At 35.8% G+C, this 22,483-nt stretch overlaps 1 protein-coding gene across 2 annotated transcripts in view; it reads right to left on the bottom strand.

Annotated features, from left to right (window-relative positions):
* TEX11 (testis expressed 11) overlaps positions 1-22,483 on the bottom strand; it is a 278,253-nt gene that overhangs the window by 173,396 nt on the left and 82,374 nt on the right. For both annotated transcript variants that reach the window (XM_045538676.1, XM_045538677.1), the window contains one exon: positions 8,957-9,042. In XM_045538676.1, the coding sequence (XP_045394632.1) occupies positions 8,957-9,042 (86 nt within the window). The remainder of the gene's footprint in view (positions 1-8,956; positions 9,043-22,483) is intronic.

Raw genomic sequence — 22,483 nt, 5'->3', positions numbered from 1 at the left:
AACTCAATGGAATTGAAGAGAAAATAGAAACCCAACACAAAGAAGCCACAAGAACAATACATTTCCTAATGAATGAAAAATTCTCTAAAGAAATCGAAGTATTACAAAAGAACCAAACAGAAATACTAGAAATAAAAGAGGCATTCAAGGAACTACAAAACACAGTGGAAAGCCTTAAGAATAGAATGGCTCATGTAGCAGAAAGAATCTCAGAGCTTGAAGATAATGCCTATGTGCTACACAAGGCAGATGAAGAAAAAGAGCACAGAAGCAAGAGACATGAACAAAGCATACAAGAAATGTGGGCCGGGCGCAGTGGCTCATGCCTGTAATCCTAGCCCTCTGGGAGGCCGAGGCGGGTGGATTGCTCGAGGTCAGTTTGAGACCAGCCTGAGTGAGACCCCATCTCTACTAAAAATAGAAATAAATTATCTGGCCAACTAAAAATATATATAGAAAAAATTAGCCGGGCATGGTGGCACCTGCCTGTAGCCCCAGCTACTCGGGAGGCTGAGGCAGTAGGATCACTTAAGCCCAGGAGTTTGAGGTTGCTGTGAGCTAGGCAGACGCCACGGCACTCACTCTAGCCTGGGCAACAAAGTGAGACTCTGTCTCAAAAAAAAAAAAAAAGAAATGTGATATTAGGTAAAGAAATCAAACATAAGAATTCTGGCATCCCTGAGAGAGAAGAAAAAAATACACAAGGCTGGAAAATCTATTTCTTGGGATAATGGAGGAAAATTTACCTGGCCTAGCCAGAAATCTAGATTTCAAGGTAAAAGAAGCACACAAAACTCCTAGGAGACTCAATGTAAAAAGGCAATCAACACATCACATTATTATTAGGCTGGCCAAAGTAAACATGAAAGAGGCAATCCTTTGAGCAGTAAGATGATAACAGCAGGTAACGTGCAAAGGAAAACCTACCAGACTAACTGCAGACTTCTCAATTGAAACCTTACAAGCCAGAAGGAACTGGGGACCCATCCTCAGTCTTCTATAACAGAATTATGGCCAACCTAGAATTCTTTATCGTGCAAAATTAAGCTTCTTATATGAGTGAGAAATAAAGACTTTCCCAGACAAGCAATCATGGATGGAATTTGCAAAGGCCAGACCTGCCCTGCAGGAAGTACTCACACCTGCATTATGCACTGACCAGCACAATAGACTACCATCAGTGTAAAATAAACCAAAAGTTAAAGTCCAGAACCCGGATTCCACAATGGCTCAAGAGGGAAAACAAACCAATAAGAGTCTATCCAACAGTATGAACAAAAATCTACCCCAAATGTCAATTCCCCCAATAAATGTGAATGGCTTGAATTGCCCACTGAATAGACATGGGCTGGCTGAGTGGATAAAAAAACACAAGCCAAGTGTCCGCCGTCTCCGGGAAGTGCATATTACCTACAAGGATGCATTTAGACTCAAGATAATGGAATAAAAAATAAAGTTCCAGGCAAATGGAAACCAAAAGAAAGCTGGGATAGCCATTCTTATATCAGATAACATAAACTTTAAAGCAACAAAAGTAAAGAAAGACCAAGATGGTCAGTATATAGTGGTGGAGGGAAAAATCCAACAAGAAGACTTAACAATCCTAAATATTTATGCACCCAACATAGGAGTGCCCAGATACATAAAGCAAACCCTGATTGATCTAAATAACATGATAAACACCAATGCCATAATAGCTAGGGATTTGAACACCCTACTAACAGAACTGGACAGATCCTCCAAGCAGAAAAGATGAAAAGAAACAATGGATTTAAACAGAACTCTAGAACAAATGGGCCTAACAAACATCTACAGAACATTCCACTCAAACAACACTAAATACACATTCTTCTCATCAGTTCATGGAACCTTCTCTAAAATTGATCAAAACCTAGGCCACAAAACAGATCTCAACAAATTTTAAAAAATGGAAATTATACCATGTATCTTCTCAGGACACAGCAGAATAAAATTAGAGATCAATTCCAACAGAAACACTCACCTCTACACAAAGTCATGGTAATTAAACAATCTATTGCTAAATGACTATTGGGTTAAAGAGGAGATCCAGATGGAAAGCAAAAGATTCTTCAAACTAAATGATAATAGGGCCAGAAGTTATCAAAATCTGTGAGATACAGCAAAAGCATTCCTGAGAGGAAAACTAATAACATTAAATGTCCACGTCCAAAAGACAGAAAGATCACAAATCAACAAACTAATGAACTATCTCAAGGAACTGGAAAAGTAAGAGCAAACCAATCCTAAACTCAGCAGAAGAAAAGAAATAGGCCGGGTGCAGTGGCTCACGCCTGTAATCCTAGCACTCTGGGAGGCTGAGGCGGGAGGATCATTTGAGATCAGGAGTTCGAGACCAGCCTGAGCAAGAGCAAGAGCAAGACCCTGTCTCTACTAAAAATAGAAAGAAATTACATGGACAAGTAAAAACATATATAGAAAAAATTAGCTGGGCATGGTGGCACATGCCTGTAGTCCCAGCTACTCAGGAGGCTGAGGCAGGAAGATTGCTTGAGCCCAGGAGTTGGAGGTTGCTGTGAGCTAGGCTGACGCCATGGCACTCTAGCCCAGGCAACAAAGTGAGGCTCTGTCTCAAAAAAAAAAAAGAAGAAGAAGAAGAAAAGAAATAACTAAGATCACAGCAAAACTAAATGAAATCAAGAACAAAAGAACTATACAGAAGATTAATAAAATGAAAAGTTGGTTCTTTGCAAAGATAAACAACATTGACAGCCCTCTTGCTCGACTGACCAGAAGTAGAAAGGAAAGGACCCTAATAAGTTCAATTAGAAATGAAAAATGAGAGGTCATAACAGATATCACGGAAATACAAACATCATCTTTGAATACTATAAAACTCTCTATGCCCCAAAACTTGAAAAAGTGGAGGAAATGGACAAATTCTTAGAAACATACAATCTCCCTAGGCTCAATAAGGAAGAAATAGAACTCCTGAACAGACTAATATCAAGCACAGAAATTGAAGCAGCAATAAAAAATCTTCCAATAAAAAAAAGTCCCCAAAGAGACGGGTTCACATCTGAATTTTACCAAACCTACAAAGAAGAACTGGTACCTCTACTGCAGAAATTATTCCACAACATTGAGAAGTATGGAATCCTCCTCAAATCATTCTATGAAGCCAATATCACCTTGATTCCAAAGCCAGGAAAGGACACACACAAAAAAGAAAACTACAGACCAATATCCCTTATGAACATAGAGGCAAAAATTCTCAATAAAATCTTAGCAAACCAAATTCAACAAACTGCACATCAAAGAAATAATTAATCATTACCAGGTGGGCTTCATTCCAGAGATGCAAGTTTGGTTCAACATACACAAATCTATAAATGTAATTCATCATACAAATAAAAGCAAGAACAAAGACCATATGATCCTCTCAATAGACACAGAAAAAGCATTTGTCAAAATTGAGCACACTTTTATGATAAAAACTCTTAACAAAATGCACATAGATGGGTCAAACCTCAATTATTAAAGCCATATACGACAAACCCACAGTCAACATCATACTGCATGGGGGAAACTAAAAGCATTCCTGCTTAGAACTGGAACCAGACAAGTTTCCCAACTATCTCCACTTCTATTCAACACAGTGCTGGAAGTCCTTGCCAGAGCAATCAGACAAGAGCAGGGAATGAATGGCATCCAAATGGGGACAGAAGAGGTCAAACTTTCAGTCTTTGCTGATGATATGATATTATATCTAGAAAACCCCAAAGATTCAACCAAGAGACTCCTAGAATTCACAAATGAATTCATCAATGTCTCAGGATACAAAATCAATGCATACAAATCAGTAGCTTTCATATACGCCAATAACAGTCAAGCCAAAAATCAAATCAAAGACACAACACCTTTCACAATAGCATCAAAGAAAATTAAATATTTAGGAATATATTTAACTAAGGAGGTAAGAGACCTATATAGGGAGACCTACGAAACACTGAGAAAAGAAATTATAGAGGATGTAAACAGATGGAAAACTGTACCATGCTCATGGATTGGTAGAATCAATATTGTTAAAATGTCTATACTACCTCAAGTGATCTACAGAATCAATGCAATCCCTATCAAAATACCAACAACATTTTTTGCAGATCTAGAAAAAATAATTCTACACTTCATATGGAACCAGAGAAGACCCCATATAGCCAAAGCAATCTTAAGCAAAAAGAACAAATTGGGAGGCATCAATCTACCAGACTTCAAGCTACAATACAAGGCTATAGTAACCAAAACAACATGGTACTGGCACAAGAACAGATATATAGACCTTTGGAATAAGACTGAGAACCCAGATATAAAACCATCCTCATACTGTCATCTAATCTTCAACAAAGTAGACAAAAATATACATTTGGGAAAAGAATTCCTATTCGATAAATCATGCTGGGAAAACTGAATAGCCACATGCAGAATATTGAAACTGGATCTGCACCTCTCACCTCTCACAAAAATCAACGATGGATAACAGACTTAAACCTAAGACACGAAACCATAAGAATTCTAGAAGAAAATGTTGGGAAAACTCTTATAGACATTGGTCTAGGCAAAGAATTCATGAAGAAGGGCCCAAAGGCAACCACAGCAGCAATAAAAATAAATGGGAACTGATCAAATTAAAAAGCTTCTGCACAGCCAAGGAAACTATCATCAGAGCAAATAGACAACCTACAGAATGGGAGAAAATATTTGCATGCTACACATCTGATAAAGGGCTGATAACTAGAATCTATATAGAACTTAGGAAAATTAACAAGAGAAAAATCAAACAACCCCATTAAAAAGTAGGCAGAGGACATGAACAGAAACTTTGCAAAAGAAGACAGAATAATGGCCAGCAAACACATAAAAAATTGTTCAATATCTCTAATCATCAGGGAAATGCAAATCAAAACCACAATGATATATCACTTAACTCCAGTGAGAATGGCTTTTATCAAAAACTCCCAAAACAAATGCTGGCATGGATGCAAAGAGATAGGAACACTCTTACACTGCCAATGGGACTGCAAATTAGTACAACCTCTATGGAAAGTAATATGGAGATACCTCAAAGACCTAAAAATAGAACTACCATTTGATCTAGAAATTCCACTATTAGGCATCTACCCAAAGGAAAAACAGTCATTTTATAAATAAAGACATCTGCACTCAAATGTTTATAGCAGCACAATTCACAATTGCAAAGACATGGAAACATCCCAAGTGCCCAACAATACATGAGTGGATTAATAAAATGTGGTATATTTATACCACTGAGTATTACTCAACCATAAAAAACAATGGTGAACTAGCCCCTCTTATATTATCCTGGATCGAGTTTGAGCCCAACCTTTGCAGTGAGGTATCACAAGAATGGAAAAACAAACAGCACATGTACTCACCATCATATTGGTACTAATTGATCAACACTTAGGTGCACACATGGAAATAACATTCATCGGGTGTCAGGCAGGTAAGAGGGGGCTGGAGGGTATGGGTAAATTCACAACTAATGGGTGCGGAACACATTGTCTGGGGGATGGGCATGCTTGTATCTCTGTCTTGGGCAGTGCAAAGGCAATATATGTAACCAAAATGTTTGTACCCCCATAATATTCTGAAAGTTAAAAATTTTTTTAAATAAAATCAGCTTCTAAATGTAAATAAATAAATAAATAAATAAATTCCATCAGGGCAACTGAGACACCACTAATAAATCCTCTAGATTATAGAGGAAAGTTCCATATTAACAGTCCCTTTCCAACTACTTTTTCTTGCATTCTTCAAGGAGCAGACATAGGAGTTCAATACTGCAAGACTACAAAAGAGGAGGAATAGGAGAAAAAATGGTATTTTATTAAACACAAACCTCTTAGGCATATTATTTCCAAAGTTTGCATTTAGATTTGAAAAATCTTAAATTCTATATTTTATAAAGGCCTGACAGAATTTGTCACTGAATACACTGAGGAAGATACTTTGACAATCACAGAAGAGGGAGCTGAAGGAATTCCAATTTCATTCATAATTACAGAAGCCTTCTCTTAATCTGTGGTATTTCTAATAAGAAGACATGATCAAAAGAATGTGGCAGAAAGCAAAGGGAGCAGGAGCTGTCTATGAACTCTTCTTAGCAAAAGAAAAGGCAGGGGAGAGACAAAAATTGATAAAGGTCCTGAACTGAGATCTGTTAACAAAAATTGCTGGAAAATAATGAGATTTTTAAACAATACCAACTACTATCCTTTATGTTTAGTCTAATTCTAGGCCTCAAGCAGGGATGGGGAACCTGCAGCCTTCTGATTTCAAGATCATTCTTTTTTAAGCACTAAAGAAGGGAAGAAAAGCTTCATCTTTCTCTGTTATGCCCCTTTTAATAAAAGAATTTATTCTATAAAATTTGGATTCAGTCAAAAGGCCGCACTCAAGGATCCTGAAGGCCACATGCAGCCCCAAGGCCACAGGTTCCCCACCCAGCAGGCATTCACTGTTCTCAAAAAGAGTTAAGCCTATAGAATGTACACTCATTTTCCATGGTCTCCTTCTGGTATAAAATTTACAGAAGAGAGTGCTTAATTAGCAGCTATTCATCTCTGCTTATAGCACCAACTGCTCCCAACAGTTGTCTCAACACATGGATATAATTAAAACATGAAAAAAAACCTGTTCCAAAGATTGACAGTATTATGATAGAACATGTGGATGTTGGTTTTATGACATTTTATTTGGGAAGTTAACAAGTAATCAATGCTTGATCTGACTGTGATAAGTTTTAGAAGAAACTAGTGGAGTGGCCACAGGAGTGTCCATTTGCAGTAAATAGCAAATACCTAAAGATAGCAGCAGCAGCAGCTACCACTTACTGAGCAGTTTCTATTTTCTAGGAATGTTATTGAACACTCTATAATACATGCAGCATCGTATTTAAACCCTACAACACTCTAAAAAGTATCACAATATTTAACAATTTCGTACTAATGTCATAGATGACAACAAATTTTAACTGAGAGTTAGTCTAATACTAAAAAGTCTATTCACTGTGCTAAAATTCCTAATGCTAACAATATTGATAATTACTTTTGCATCTTCTTAATCATTAAAATATGATAATTCCTTTCAAGGCATTTGTAAATATTTCACCGAGTTATTGTTGTATGTCCAAAAGATATGGAAAGAATAAGGAGGCAAAAAGATTAAAATCATATACAATAACTAAGGCTAGAATTAAAGATTTTTTCTTTTTTCTTCAATATCATTCTAGTGATGCAAACACTAATACAGTGGTACTCTAAAAGTGTTATCTATTTAGATTTTTATGAAAATATCACTGTGGGTCAAATTATCTTCCCACAAATATAACCACTAAATACAGCAAAAATATGATATTATTAGCTTATGATGTGGATGTCAGATGTCCCATCATCATTACATTTTCCTTTTTTAAGGTTTTTTTTTAAAAAAAAAGATGATAACAGATAAGAGGTCAACACACATGGCATATGTGAAAATAACTTTCATGTCATGCCACTTCAAGCCTCAGCCTGATGTTATGACCAGTTTCTAGAAAACATTTATCTTTATGACTCCTAATTCACCCTCATTCTTGGCATAAACTTCAAGCTCAGTTCCAGACTTAAGTTTCCAGAAGCCATCCATGGCACCAGCATCCTTTTTTTGTTTGTTTTATTTTGTTTGTTTGGACCTCCCCATTCCTGCCTTCTTGGCATTACCAGTCTTTTGATACATTGATGCCGTAAACTTTGTAAGTGCTCTACTCCCAAATACAGCCAAATCCTGAGCTAGAACTCACTCATCATGTACTTTATTTAACGGAAACCTGTGGTAAAACTGAGCTAAACTAGTTAGCTTTGTTGGTATATTTTAAATAATTAAATTTATAAAAATATGATTTATAATAGAAACTTTCAGGTATATTCCAATTGTGTGAAGTAGTCTAAGTTGAGACAAGTATATATCTTACAATTGCATAAGCCTATTCTATCAGGCATAATTCTTTGTACAGGGTTTGATCAATCTTTGGGCTCTAAAAAGTCTTTTACATAAACAGGTTATTTGCATAAATATTTTGTTAAAGGTATATCTGAGTATATAACTTAAATGACCATATTTGTATTTATTTCCTTAAATGACAAATATAATTTTCACAGTAGTTAGACTATCGTTAAAATAACCACAGTAGTATTTCCAAATAACTAGAACCCTATACTCAGACAAGGTAAACATTTAGTGAATTGATTTGATACATTTTACTCCGTGATCCTCTGATATTCAAAGCACCCTATTTGACATCTGCAGAAAAATACATTTTTCACATAAATTCGTTTAACTAGCAATTATTGAGTATTTATTATGTGTCCGTGCTGGGCCCAGGTTTTCAGTAAAACACAGGGTTCTTGCATATAGGTGCTATATTCTTCTATTATCCTCTGGATATTTCCAGCTTAAGCATAACAATCCAAATCTTAGTATAGTGCTCAGCATTCAGTAAATGTTAAATATCAATATATACTTACTTGACTGATATTGAAATACCAAAATTCATCTAAAACTAATAATTTTACCTGATACTACTCCCACCGACCCCTCCACCTTACACCCTCATGTAGGCAAACAGCAATAACTACCAAAGCAACAACAAATAAATTTTCTGTATTCCTGATGGAGATACAAAGGAATACCGGAGTAGGGGGAGTAAGCTCTTATGTTATATGAAGAAGAGAACACATTTTTCTATCAACTGGCAACATGTAAGAATAAGCAATACATGTTAAAAGAGTAAATAAATTTCACATGTTGGCGTTTGAAGTCAGAGAAGGTTTAAACTGCCAAAGTACCATACAGTAAATATTAACTGTCCTCTATGATACTATTCCTGAATTTACATTCATTGTTTTATTTATATTACCTAAGCCAGAAAGAGCTTTCTTCATATTTATTCTGCTTCTGTGTTTCTACTCCAAAGTTGTAACAGAGAATATGAAGATATCCTGTCTGCAATATAAAAAAAGTGTCAGATTCGTGATTTCCTTAAATTAAAAAAAAAACTATAGCTATTCAGAATCTTTAAAATTTACTTAAAGTGTTCTGTACATCAAAATAAACTTCTTTATCAAAAGCTCTCAATTTATATAAAGAAGAAATATAAAACATTCAGGTTAGGGCATTAGTTATGTATGGGAAGGTATTACAACATATTATTAATAGAACTTAAAAGATCTTTTGTAACAGGAAATGAGAAACCCAATCATTGCCCAACAAAAGGATAGGCTAAAACACTGCTTTTGGCTGCCAGATCCAGTAAAAGGCTAATGCAGGGAGTATATTCAAACACAAAAAAAATCCCTATGGGTTGGGGGGAAGGGGAGGAATGAATGGTTTTTGTTTGTTTTTTTTTCCAAAATTAAAAAATTCTGAACTTCTGAAATGTGTTCATAGCACTATCCAGGCATAAGACTTATTTAGAAATAATAATTTTATCTTTAGCAACAATAATTTTCTTTACTAAATACCATTGAAATGAAAGCAGTAACAAGTATGTGAATGGTGCCATAGGAAAACACTCTTTTATGAGTTAATCAGCACCTCAGTCCCTGCGTTAACGTCATGTTTTATAGAAGTTTCCTCTCTCAAAATGCCTGGAAATGGCATAGGATTAATTTTAATTCTAATAATTTATCTAAATATCTCCTCACTATTTATAGAAACCATCTATCCAGAATTTGATTACACCCATATAAAAAAGTCCTTTATAAGTTTCACCTGAGTAAGACTACAGACGCAGATCCTCAATTAAGAATCCAAGATCTGAAGTGAGTTATTCATAAGTAATGTGTAAAGACCTGTCTTGCTTCAAAAAGTTTCCCTTTGAATTACAGTACATTCAGAAAATAGAAGCTCAATATGCATGCCTGAGCACATCAGACCTACTGTATTTTTGAGTCTAAAATAAAGAATAGTCTTAGAAATTTGGTCTGGCAAGAATCCAGAGGTATTTAAATGCATTCTTGACACCTCAGCAAAAACAGCTTAACCATTACATGCCCCAGATCCCATAGGTTCACACAGAGCCATACCAATTATGTAGCTATACTGGAATAATGCAGCTCACACCCACTTGCTGCAGAGAGGTCTGTAACTGAATTTGTACAGGGGAAAATGAAAAATAAAAATTTCAATGAACATTTATGTCTACTGAACTGTTATTCAATTTCCTCAGTATTTCTGCCTCTGCCTTCACAATCCTTTCAAGTGTACTTATGTTAAATACTACTTCCTAGGGAAGAAAAGAATACAAAATAATAACAAACTTATAACAACATATCTAAAAAAGACTAAAAGAATTTCTAAGAGATCTGCAGTATTTTTTAATATAATGACAAAAAAATGCTTTTACTACCAATACTGCTCTATTACCCACTTGATCATTTATACATTCAATAATAACTTTTTATTAAGCATCTCCTATCTATTGGGCACTATTCTAGACATTAGAGATACATCAGTGAACAAAACAGACAAAAATCCCTGTCCTCATAAAATATTTCTAATTGAGGTATGAGGTACTAAGATTCATAAAAGTATATGTTTAACAAAATATATTCTTAGCCTTCCATGGAGTGCCAACATCTCATTTTGCAAGCAAAGACACATGGCAAAAATAATACTAGGAAGATATATTTATAAGTCTATTGTATATTGGTCATATAGAAAGGGACCTACAGGGGCTCCAGGGCCCATGGGATCTCTAGAGCCAGCAGCCACTGCTACATTGACTGGCCCAGAAATGACAGCCCCAACCTAATACCTACTTTGCAATGCCAAGATGAGACTATATAGATGATAAATAAATACTCAATTAGCTATTGCTGCTAAAAATAAATTTGATCACCAGCTTTTTGGTTCAATATGAGGACTTTTATTTTTAATTAACTAAACAACTTCATTGTATGCAACTTTGTAAACAGGCTTTCAAAATTGAGAAAAAGCAAACCTCCAATTACTTTTTTAGTCCCAAGTTTCCAAGCTATTTTTTTCTGATTTGGTTGTCTTTTAATCATTTATAGATGATGCATTTTACATTTTGTTCAGTTATAATAGTGTAGCAATAATTGAATTATAATTTCCTGGCCTTGAGACATTTACCTTCCAACCCCTCCCTCATTCAGCTTTCTCTAATCCTCAGATATCTCAGTAATAATCAAGAATAGCTCATTAGTTATTTCTCATGGTACTCTAAGATACAAACTTATATATCCAATTTCCCAAATACTTTTTCTCTGCCTCTGAATAACAATACAGCATTACCTTCTGCCTTCATGCTAACACCTCATAGTGATTTCTAATCTAGTTCTGGGATACAGGAAGGATGTCTCAGAACAAAAAAAAAGAGTTGGTTTATTTAATTATTAATTCCTTTTAAGTGAATAACACTGTTATGTCTTCTCCAACCTTTATCTGATCATTTCCTCTCATTATAAGATATTCTGCCCTAGATTTCCAGGTCCCTTGTCTAAACTTTACGCCCATCTAAAACACACGCTAAATAATTTCATTGACCTTTAGAATTAAAAGCACGATTTTCCTAAACGTAAAGTTCTATTAACCACTAACCACCTTCCAAATAATGTATCTTTTTATTTTTTTTTTTTGAGACAGAGTCTCACTCTGTTGCCCAGGCTAGAGTGCCCTGGCATCAGCCTACTTCACAGCAACCTCAAACTCCTGGGCTCAAGCAATCCTACTTCCTCAGACTCCCGAGTAGCTGGGACTACAGGCATGTGCCACCATGCCCAGCTAATTTTTTCTCCTATATATTTTTAGTTCTCCAACTAATTTCTTTCTATTTTTGGTAGAGATGGCATCTCTCTCTTGCTCAGGCTGGTCTTGAACTCCTGGCCTCAAGTGATCCTCCTGCCTCAGCCTCCCAGAGTGCTATGATTACAAGCATGAGCCACCATGCCCAGACCCAAACAAAGTATTAATACAAACTCTTTTTTTTTAATTTCAGGATATTATGGAGGTACAAACATTTTGGTTACAAGTAATGACTTTGCCTCACCCAAGCCAGGGCTAGAGGCATGCCCTTCCTCCATACATCCATTACTTGTGAATTTACCCACCCCCATCCCCCACCTGACTGACACCCAATAACTAATAAACCATCTCAAGGAACTGCAAAAGGAAGAGCAAATTCATTCTAAACCTAGCAGAAGAAAAGAAATAACTAAGATCAGAGTAGAACTAAATGAAATTGAGAATAAAAAAACTATGCAGAAGATCAATAAAACCAAAAGTTGGTTTTTCGAAAAGATAAAATTGACAGCCCTTTTGCTTGATTAACAAGGACTAGAAAGGAAAGGACTCTAATAAATTCAATTAGAAATGAAAAAGGAGAGGCTACCACAGGCATCACATAAATACAAAACGTTATCTTTGAATACTATAAAAATCTATATGCCCAAAAACTACAAAATGTGGAGGAAATGGACAAATTCTTGGAAACATATAACCTCCCTAAGTTCAACCAGGAGGAAATAGAATTCCTGAACAGACCAATATAAAGCACAGAAATTGGAGGAGCAATTAAAAACCTTCCAACAAGAAAAAGTCCCAGACCAGATGGGTTCACACCCAAATTTTACCAAACATACAAAGCAGAACTCATACCTATACTGCAGAAATTATTCCACAACATTTAGAAAGATGGTATCCTCCCCAACTCATTCTACGAAGCCAATATGACCTTGATACCAAAGCCAGGAAAGGACACAACAAAAAAAAGAAAACTACAGACCAATATCCCTCATTAATATAGATGCAAAAACCCTCAACAAAATCTTAGCAAATCTTGAAGCTCTGACTTGGGTGAAGCAAAGGCAATATATGTAACCTAAACATTTATACCCCCTAATATGCTGAAATTAAAAAAAAACAGATAAAAGAAATCTTATCAAATCAAATAGAAAAGCACATCAAAAAAAATAATTCATCATGACTAGGTGGGCTTCATTCCAGTGATGCAAGGCTAGTTCAACATACGCAAATCTATAAATCCAATTCACCACATAAATAAAAGCAAGAACAAAGACCATATGATTCTCTCAACAGATGTAGAAAAAGCATTTGACAAAATCCAGCACACCTTTATGATAAAAACTCTTAACAAAATAGGCACAGATGGGATATACTTTAAAATTATTAAGGCCATATATGATAAACCCACAGCCAATATCATATTGAATGGGGAAAAATTGAAAACATTCCCGCTTAGAACTGGAACCAGACAAGGCTGCCCACTATCTCCCATTCTATTCAACATAGTGCTGGAAGTCCTTGCCAGAGCAATTAGACAAGAGAGTGGAATTAAGGGTGTCCAAATGGGGGCAGAAGAGATCAAACTCTTACTCTTAGCTGATGATATGATACGATATCTAGAAAACCCCAAGGATTCAACCAATACAAATTCATAACTCTGGACTTAAAGGTTCTTTACTAGTAGCCCTATCCTGACAAAGGCATAATTACTCTTCAGTTACATATCATCCAGGAGCCTGTAATTCAGCCCTTTCCTCTCTCTACATTTGGTTTTCCCATTTGGTTTTCTCTACATTTGGTTTCACCTCTAACATTGTACAAGATACCACAAGTTTTCTTTCTGTAAATATTACTCAAGAGCCTCCTTTCATGTCGTTCAATGTACAATTCAATGTCCATTTACTCTACAAAGCATATTAAAGAAATATGCTTTAGAAATATTCTAAAATGAATATAAAAGAGTAAAGGGCAAAGAACAGCCAACATAATTTTATTAAAGAAAAATGCTAGCTGGGCGTGGTGGCTCACTCCTGTAATCCTAGCAATCTGGGAGGCCGAGGCGGGAGGATTGCTCAAGGTCAGGAGTTCGAGACCAGCCTGAGCAAGAGCGAGACCCCATCTATACTAAAAAATAGAAAGAAATTCACTGGACAACTAAAAATACATAGAAAAAATGCTGGGCATGGTGGCACATGCCTGTAGTCCCAGCTACCCGGGAGGCTGAGGCAGTAGGATTGCTGGAGCCCAAGAGTTTGAGGTTGCCGTGAGCTAGGCTGACGCCACAGCACTCTAGCCTGGGTGACAGAGTGAGATTCTGTCTTAAAAAAAAATAAAGAAAAGAAAAATGCTTTAGAAATATTCTAAAATAAATATGGAAGAGTAAAGGTCCAAGAACAGCTAATATAATGTTGAAGAACAACTAAGTAGAAGGACTTACCCTATCAACACTGAGTTGAATAATGTCCACCCAAAATTCATGTCCTCCTGTAAACTATGCAAGTGACCTTATTTGAAAATATGGTCTTTGCAGTCTAATAAAGATGAGATCATACTTGATTAGGGCAAGCCCTAAATCCAACATGACTGATGTCCTTATAAGAAGAACGTTTGGAAATAATATAGATAAATCAAAATGTAATTCTAAAAATGTACATCTAACCCACAGAAAGATGGGGAAAAACTAAAAAGAGAAACAAAAAGCAGAGGGAACAAACAGAAAGCAAAACAAATAAAGGCCAGCATCAAGTTTCTGTTAAAGATGCCAGATTGAGGACACACATTAATGTCAGCTCTCTTCTGAAAACCCATGAAAATGATAGTGAAGAAATTGTTTTGAAAAAGCACATAAACTTTACCATCTTGACCATTTTTAAGTGTACAGTTCAGTAGTTTTAACTATATTCAAATTATTGTGTAACAGATCTCTAGAACTTTTTCAACTTGCAAAACACACTCTAACCATTGAACAACTCCCTATTTTCCCCTTTCTCCAGTGCCTGGCAACCACCATTCTACTTTCTGTTTCTATGAGTTTGACTATTTTAGATATATCATATATGTGCAATCATTCAGTATTTATCTTTTTGTTATTGTTTATTTCATGTAGCATGTCCTCAAAGCTCATCCATGTTGTAACATGTGACAGGATTTCTTTTATTCTTAAAGACTGAATAATACACCATTGTATGTATATGCCCCCTTTCATAATCAATTCATCTATCAATGGACATTGGATTGTTTCTACCACTTGGCTATTGTAAATAATGCTGCAAAGAATATGGGTGGACAAATATCTCTTTGAGACTCTACTTTCATTTCTTTTGTATATATACCCAGAAGTGGGATTGCTGAATCATATGGTAATTCTATTTTTAATTTTTTGAGAAACCACCACCATACTGTTTTCCATAGCAGCTGCACAATTTTACATTTCCACCAACAGTGCACAAAAGTTCCAATTTCTCACATCCTCATCAACACTTTTCATTTTCTATTTTTTGATATTGGCCATCCTAATGAGTATGAGGTTATACATTATTGTGATTTTGGTTTGTGTTTCCCTGATTGATATGGTTTGGATGTTTGGCCCCTCCAAATCTCATGTTGAAATTTGATCCCCAGTGTTTGAGGTGAAGCCTAGTAGGAGGTCTTTGAGTCATGAGGGCAGATCCCTCATGAATGTCTTGGTAACTTTCCCATGATAATGAGTGAGTTCTTTATTAGTTCACATGATAGCTGGTTGTTTAAAGGAACTTGACACTACCTCTTCCCTCTTGCTCCCTCTCACCATGTGACACACTTGCTCCCCCTTTGCCTTCTGGCTTGACTGGAAGCTCCCTGAAGCCCTCACCAGAAGCAGATGCTGGTGCCATGCTTCTCATATGTCCTTAACTGTGCCTTAGAAGCACAAATGGACAAGGACAAGATTCAAGCTCTCCTTCCCCATTCCATCAAACAAGCAATTGCTTTTCCATGATCCTAGCAATAGACTACAAATGTATTCATTTTCTACAGGGTGCAAACCAGAGGGTATCTAGACTTAGGAAGATAAGGCACATGAGCCAAATATACCTCTTTTCTTTACAAATTAACCCAGTCTCTCTTGTATTGCTATAACGTAATATAGAAATACAAAACAGACTAACACTGATGATAAGTGATGTTAACCATTTTTTTATATACCTGTTGGCCATGTGTATATCTTCTTCTGAGAAATGTCTATTCAGGTCATTTGCCTACTTTTTTAATCAAGTTGTTTTTTTTTTCTTTTGGTTGTTGAGTTATAGGACTTCTTTATATATTCTGGTTGTTAATCCTTTATGAGATAAATGATTTTCAAATATTTTCTCCCATTCTTTAGGTTGCCTTTTCACTCTGTTGATTGTTTTCTCTGAGGTGCAGTTCTGCAATTTGTTGAAGTACTATTTATTTATTTTTGCTTTTGCTGCTTACAGTTTTGGTGTCATATCTAAAAAATCATTGCCAAACCCAATATCAAAAAGCTTTTTTTCCTATGTTTTCTTTGAGCAGTTTTATAGTTTTAGGTCTTACGTTTAAGTCCTTCATCCATTTTGAGTCATTTTTTGTATGTGGTGTTAGGTAAGGGTCCAACTTCATATCCAGTTGTTCAAGCACCATTTGTTGAAGAGACTGCCATTTCCCCATTGAGTGGCCTTGGCACCCTTGTTGAAGATCAATTGGCCATATAATAATACATGAGTTTATTTCTGGGCTCTCTACTCTGCTCCATTGGTCTATATATCTGTCTTTATGTCAGTACCATGCTATTTTGATTACTGTAGCTTTGTAATACATTTTGAAATCAGAAAATGTGAGGCCTCCAACCTTCTTCTTTTTCAAGATTGTTTTGGCTATTCTGGGTCCCTTGAGATTCCACGTGAATTTTAAGATTTTTTTAATATCTCTGCAAAAAATGCCATTGGAATTTTGATAGGAATTGCAATGAATCTGTAAATCACTTTGGGTAGTATGAACATCTTAACAATATTGTCTTCCAACCAATAAACATGGGATGTCTTTCCATTTAATTTGTGTCTTTAATTTCTTTCAGCAATGATTTGCAGGTCAGTGTACAAGTCTTTCTCTTCCTTTGGTAAGTTTATTCCTAAGTATTTTATTCTTTTTGATGCTATTAAGGAAAAAATTTTAAAAAGGCACAAACTCAGAAGGATAAATACAATAAGATTACAGACAAGAGAAACACAATTTTGAAAGCAGAAAAAATGGATAAATTAGTAAAATGAGAAAGCTGAATACTATGCTAGCAATGCGTAAATCTAAGAAGTAACCCAATTTATATTGCTGAACCATTCTCTCAAATTCAGCAGTTGGCACCCAAGGTACCTTATAAAGGTGGGGCTTAAAACAGGAATATTGGTTCAAAGTCTATTTAAAAAGGAGTTAGACCCTTGCTATGGTTTATATGTTTTTGTCCCCTCCAAAATTCATGTTGAGACTTGATCCCCAATGCAACAGTGTTGGGAGGTGTGACCTTTTGACAGGTGATTGTATCATGATGACTCTGCCCTCATGAATAGGATTAGGTGCCCAAGTGGAAGAGCTTGAAAGAGGGAGTTTGTCCCTTTTTGCTCTTCCATATTCGGCCATGTAAGGACACAGTATTCCTCTCCCCTGGAGGATGCAGCATTCACCAGACAACTGAACTTGCCAGTGTGTTGAAATTGGACTTCTCACCCCCCAGAACTGTCAGAAAATATATTTCTGTTCTTTATAAATTACCCAGTCTCAGATATTTTGTTGGAGCAGTACAAAAAGACAAAGAAAAGACTCAAGTCTCCTTCCCCACTGCATCAAACAAGCAAGTAATTAATTATTTTTCCATGATCCTAGCAATAGACTGCAAATTTATTCATTCCATACAGGGGGAAAACCAGAGGGTATCTAGACTTAGGAAGACAAGGCACAGTTAAGGATAAAGGTACTATATTGAAAAAAGGGGGATTAAGTAAAAATTTTCATACTGAATATTTAGAACCACGTCTGTCTTCCCTCCCTCCCTCCTTGAATTCCAGAACCCAGGAAGCCAGGCATTGAATCTCCAAAGGTTAGACTAGAAGAACATTCTTTAGGAAAATTGCCCAATCCAAATGAAAAGATTTAAGGACACTAAAACCAGGAATAGCTAATCTTACATATCACTTCATCCAGATCATTTTACAGAGAACACTCAGGCACACAGAACTTTCAATCAGATTTCTGGAGTTCTGTTATTAAACATAAACAGCCAATGATCATCAGGCAGTTGAGGAAGGCATCTAATAGAATAGAAGAGACAAAATACACACACACACACACACACACACACACACACACACACACACACACACGGCGGGGGGGGGGGGAGGGAATCACCTACAGAAAAAAAGAGATTACACAGAGAATAAAAATGAGGAAATAACAAAACAGAATTTCCAGATGGGAATGGACTACCGAGTGTCCAGCACAATGAATGCAGACAGAGCCACAGCAAGGCAAAAAAAATCATGCAATTTAAAAATAATGGAATGCTGGGCACGGTGGCTCACCCCTGTAATCCTAGCACTCTGGGAAGCTGAGGCAGGAGGCTTGTTTGAGCTCAGGTGTTCGAGACCAGCCTGAGTAAGAGTGAGAGGCCCATCTCTACTAAAAATAGAAAAAGTTAGCTGGGCATGATAGCGTGCACCTGTAGTCCCAGCTACTCAGGAGGCTGAGGCAGGAAGATTGCTTGAGACCAGACTTGTGAGGTTTCTGTGAACTAGGCTGATGCCACGGCACTCTAGCCCGGGCAACAGAGCAAGACTCTGTCTCAAATAAATAAATAAATAAATAAAATTAAAAAGCAATAAAAAAAACACTGGAAACAAGAACAATATCCATTTCTTAGCAAGAGACAAAGATAGTATAGTGTTTAACAGCAGGGACTTTGGAGCCCACTGTCTAGGTTTGAATCTAGTTTTTATCATTTACTGTATATCCTTGAGCAAGATACCAAAACCCTTTTTGCCTCAGTCCATATCTATAAAATAGAGATGACAATTGTACTCACTTCACAAGGTTGTTGTAAAGATAAAAAAAATTAATATATGTGAAGCACTTAGAATAATACCTGGCATATAGTAATGTTAGATAAGTGTTACTGCACCTTATTATTCCATAAACTTTTAGAGAAAAAAAGTAGATTTCATACATAAGATCAATAATCAAAATGGCAAGTAACATCAGAGAAAATGGCACAATAGGGAACTCCAAGGGCCTCGCCTTCCACAGAAACACTGACAAAAATGAACAAAAACTATCAGAATCAAATTTGTTGGAACTTTGGAAAATAGTCGAAAGTTTACATTAACCAAGCAAATGTGAATCAAGGAAAAGGTGATAAACACAGTAGGAGAGCTTCATGGTATTTTAACTTTAGCTTTATCACACCCCACTCTCTGGCACAGTGACAGCCTTAGAGATAGCAGCCCTCATTCCCAATGTGAGTTCCTGGTTCTCAAGAAAACAAAAGGACCTTGTTTCTAAGTAATTGTGTTTGTTGGATTGACCTATCCTGGAGTTCCCAGAAGGACAAATGCTTGCCTTTGTTTCTCCTAACTCAGAACTCTTGCAAAGTGGAAAGTAGCTAAGCAGAGAAATTAGCCAGAAAACACTGAGAGGCATAAGAACAAGCCACTGCCTGCAGCAAAACATGACATTGGGACAAACAATAACACACATTGAAAGCCTGGGAGGAAAAACTCCAGAGAGTTACTTTGGGCAATAAGGGCTTTGAAAAGCTCACACATAAAACAGGAAATCTAGACAGCCAAGTGGATGTCCAGGGCAAGATGTATGCTGAGAAAAGGCTTGAGAAGACCCTAAGTTTTCACCTCCAGTTGATCTTTAGGCTCAATGCAACCAGGAAGCAAAGGTTAAGGCAGAGTTATAAACAGTGTGACTAAGCACTGACTGAGTGACCCAACACATATCCAATATACAAAGACAGGGAGAGTATTTTTTCTTTCCTTTCATGTCTTTTTTTATTTTTGCCTCTAAGCATTTATGGAAATCTTTGTCAAACCATCAGCTGACTACAAGTTAAAGTAAAGGAGACAAAGAATACAGTTTTTTTAAAATTAGTTTAGAAAAGTGACTAAACAAACAAAACCACTACAAAGCACAGCAAGAACAACAAACTCTGAGGAGGGGGAAAAGTCTGACTTCCAAAGTTACCACATTATGATATTGAAAACAACTAATTTTCAACAACAACAAAAAAAATGTGAGGCATACAAAGAAACAAGAAATTATGGTCCATCACAGAATATAAAAAAGAAATGAACAGAAACTGTCTCTGGGGAAGAATAGATATTGGACTTAATAAACTGAGACCTTAATCAATTGTCTTAAATATGCTCAAAGAGCTAAAGGAAACCATGGAAAAGAACTAAAGGAAACAATAAAAATGATGTCTCACCAAATAGAGGATATCAAGAAAGAAATAATAGAAATTACTTTTTTAATTCTGAAGATAAAAATATAGTAACTGAAATGAAAAATTCACTAGAGGATTTCAAAACCAGACTAGAGCAAAAAGAATAAAAAATCAACAAACTTGAAGGTAGGTCAATTGAAATTATCCAGTCTGAGGAGCAGAAAGAAAAGAATGAAAAACAATGAATAAAGCCTAAGAAATCCAAAGAAAAACAATAATTTTTACAAAATGGAAGTCCCAGAAGGAAATGAAATGGAGTGAGAAGCAGAAAGAATATTTAAAGGAATAACGGCCAAAAAAATCCCAAATTTGATAAAAAAGATATTGATCTACAAATCCAAGAAGCTCAACAAAGTGTAAGTAGGATAAACACAAAGAGATCCACACTGAGACACATTATAATCAAACTGTCAAAGGCCAAAGACAAACAGAGAATCTTGAAAGGCAGCAAGAAAGATGTGATTAGTCATATAAAAGGGTTCCTCAATACAGTTATAGCTGATTTCCCATCAGAAACCATAGAGGCCAGAAAGCAGTAGGATGACGTATTTAAAGTGATGAAAGAAAAAAAATTGTCAACCAAGAGTTCTGTAGTAAGAAAAACTATACTTTTTTTGAGACAGAGTCTCGCTCTGTCACCCTGGGTAGAGTGCAGTAGTGTGGTAGCTCACTGAAACCTCAAACTCCTGGGCTCAAGCAATCCTCTTGCCTCAGCCTCCCAAAAGCTGGGACTACAGGCGCACACCAAGATGCCCAGAGAATTTTTCTGTTTTTAGTAGAGATGGGATCTTGCTCTTGCTCAGGCTGGTCTTGAAATCCCGAGCTCAAGCGATCCTCCCAGGATTACAGGAGTGAGGCACCGCACCTGGTCTTAAAACTATACTTTTAAAATTAAGACATTTCCATAAAAACAAAAGCTGAGAGAGTTTGTCACTAGTAGACCTGCCCTAGAAGAAATTCTAGAGCAAGTCCTTCAGGCCAAACTAAAAGCACACTAGACAGTAACTCAAAACCATATGGAGAAATAAAAACACTGATAAAAGTAAGTAGGTAAATGTAAAAATCAGTATCAATACATTTTTGGTTTGTAACTCTACTTTTTTAATATGATTTAAAGAAAAATATGTAAAACAATAAGTAAAATTCTATGTTAATAGGCACACAGTATATAAATATATAATTTGTGACAATAATATAAAGGGGGAGGGACAGAGATGTATAACAGCAGAGTTTTTATATAATATTGAAGCTAATTGATAGTAATTTAAACTAGATTGTTATAGGTATATGATGTTGATCATAGGTGACCAATGAAAAAATAGTTAAAACATGTACAGAAAAGAAGATAGAGGAGAATCAAAATGGCAGACTAGAAAAATATGCAATTAAACAAAAAAGAAGGTAGTAATGGAGGGAATGAGGAATAAAAAGATAAAAGACATATAGATATATCAAAACAAATGGAAAACGGCAGAAGTGAGTCCTTCCTTGCCAGTACAGTTGGCCCTCCATATCCATGGATTCCACATCTATGGATTCAATCAACCGAGGATTAAAAATATTTAAAAAATAAGTGGATGATTGTATCCGTACTGAACATGTACAAGCTTTTTTCTTGCCATTATTCCCTAACCAATACAGTATAACAACTATTTAACTAGAATTTACATTGTATTAGGTATTATATGTAATCCAGAGATGATTTAAAGTATATGGGAGGATATGTGTAGGTTATATGCAAATACTACACCATTTTATATAAGGGACTTGAGCATCCGTGGATTTGGGCATGGTGGTGGGTCCTGGAACTAATGTCCACAAATACTAAGGGATGACTATAATTACTCTGTTTTTTTTGTTGTTGTTGTTCATCAAGTGTTACTTTTATTATATATAACAATATTCATTTCAGATTTACAATCATGAATAATTTAAAAACTAGCTTACAATCTTATAATAAAGTAAATGATTAAATAAAGTTTATATATAATTGCAGAGGTTTAAAAAATGTCATTTGTAATTACTTTACATGTAATTAGATTGAACTCTCCAATTAAAAAGCAGAGATCAGCAGATTGGATTTTAAGAACTCTTTTAAAACCATGATCCAACTATGTGCTGTCT

The sequence above is a fragment of the Lemur catta genome, chromosome X (assembly GCF_020740605.2).
Source record: "Lemur catta isolate mLemCat1 chromosome X, mLemCat1.pri, whole genome shotgun sequence".
Lineage (NCBI taxonomy): Eukaryota > Metazoa > Chordata > Mammalia > Primates > Lemuridae > Lemur > Lemur catta.
Note: the sequence above shows the minus strand (reverse complement) of the source record. Positions and strands in the feature narration are given on the sequence as shown.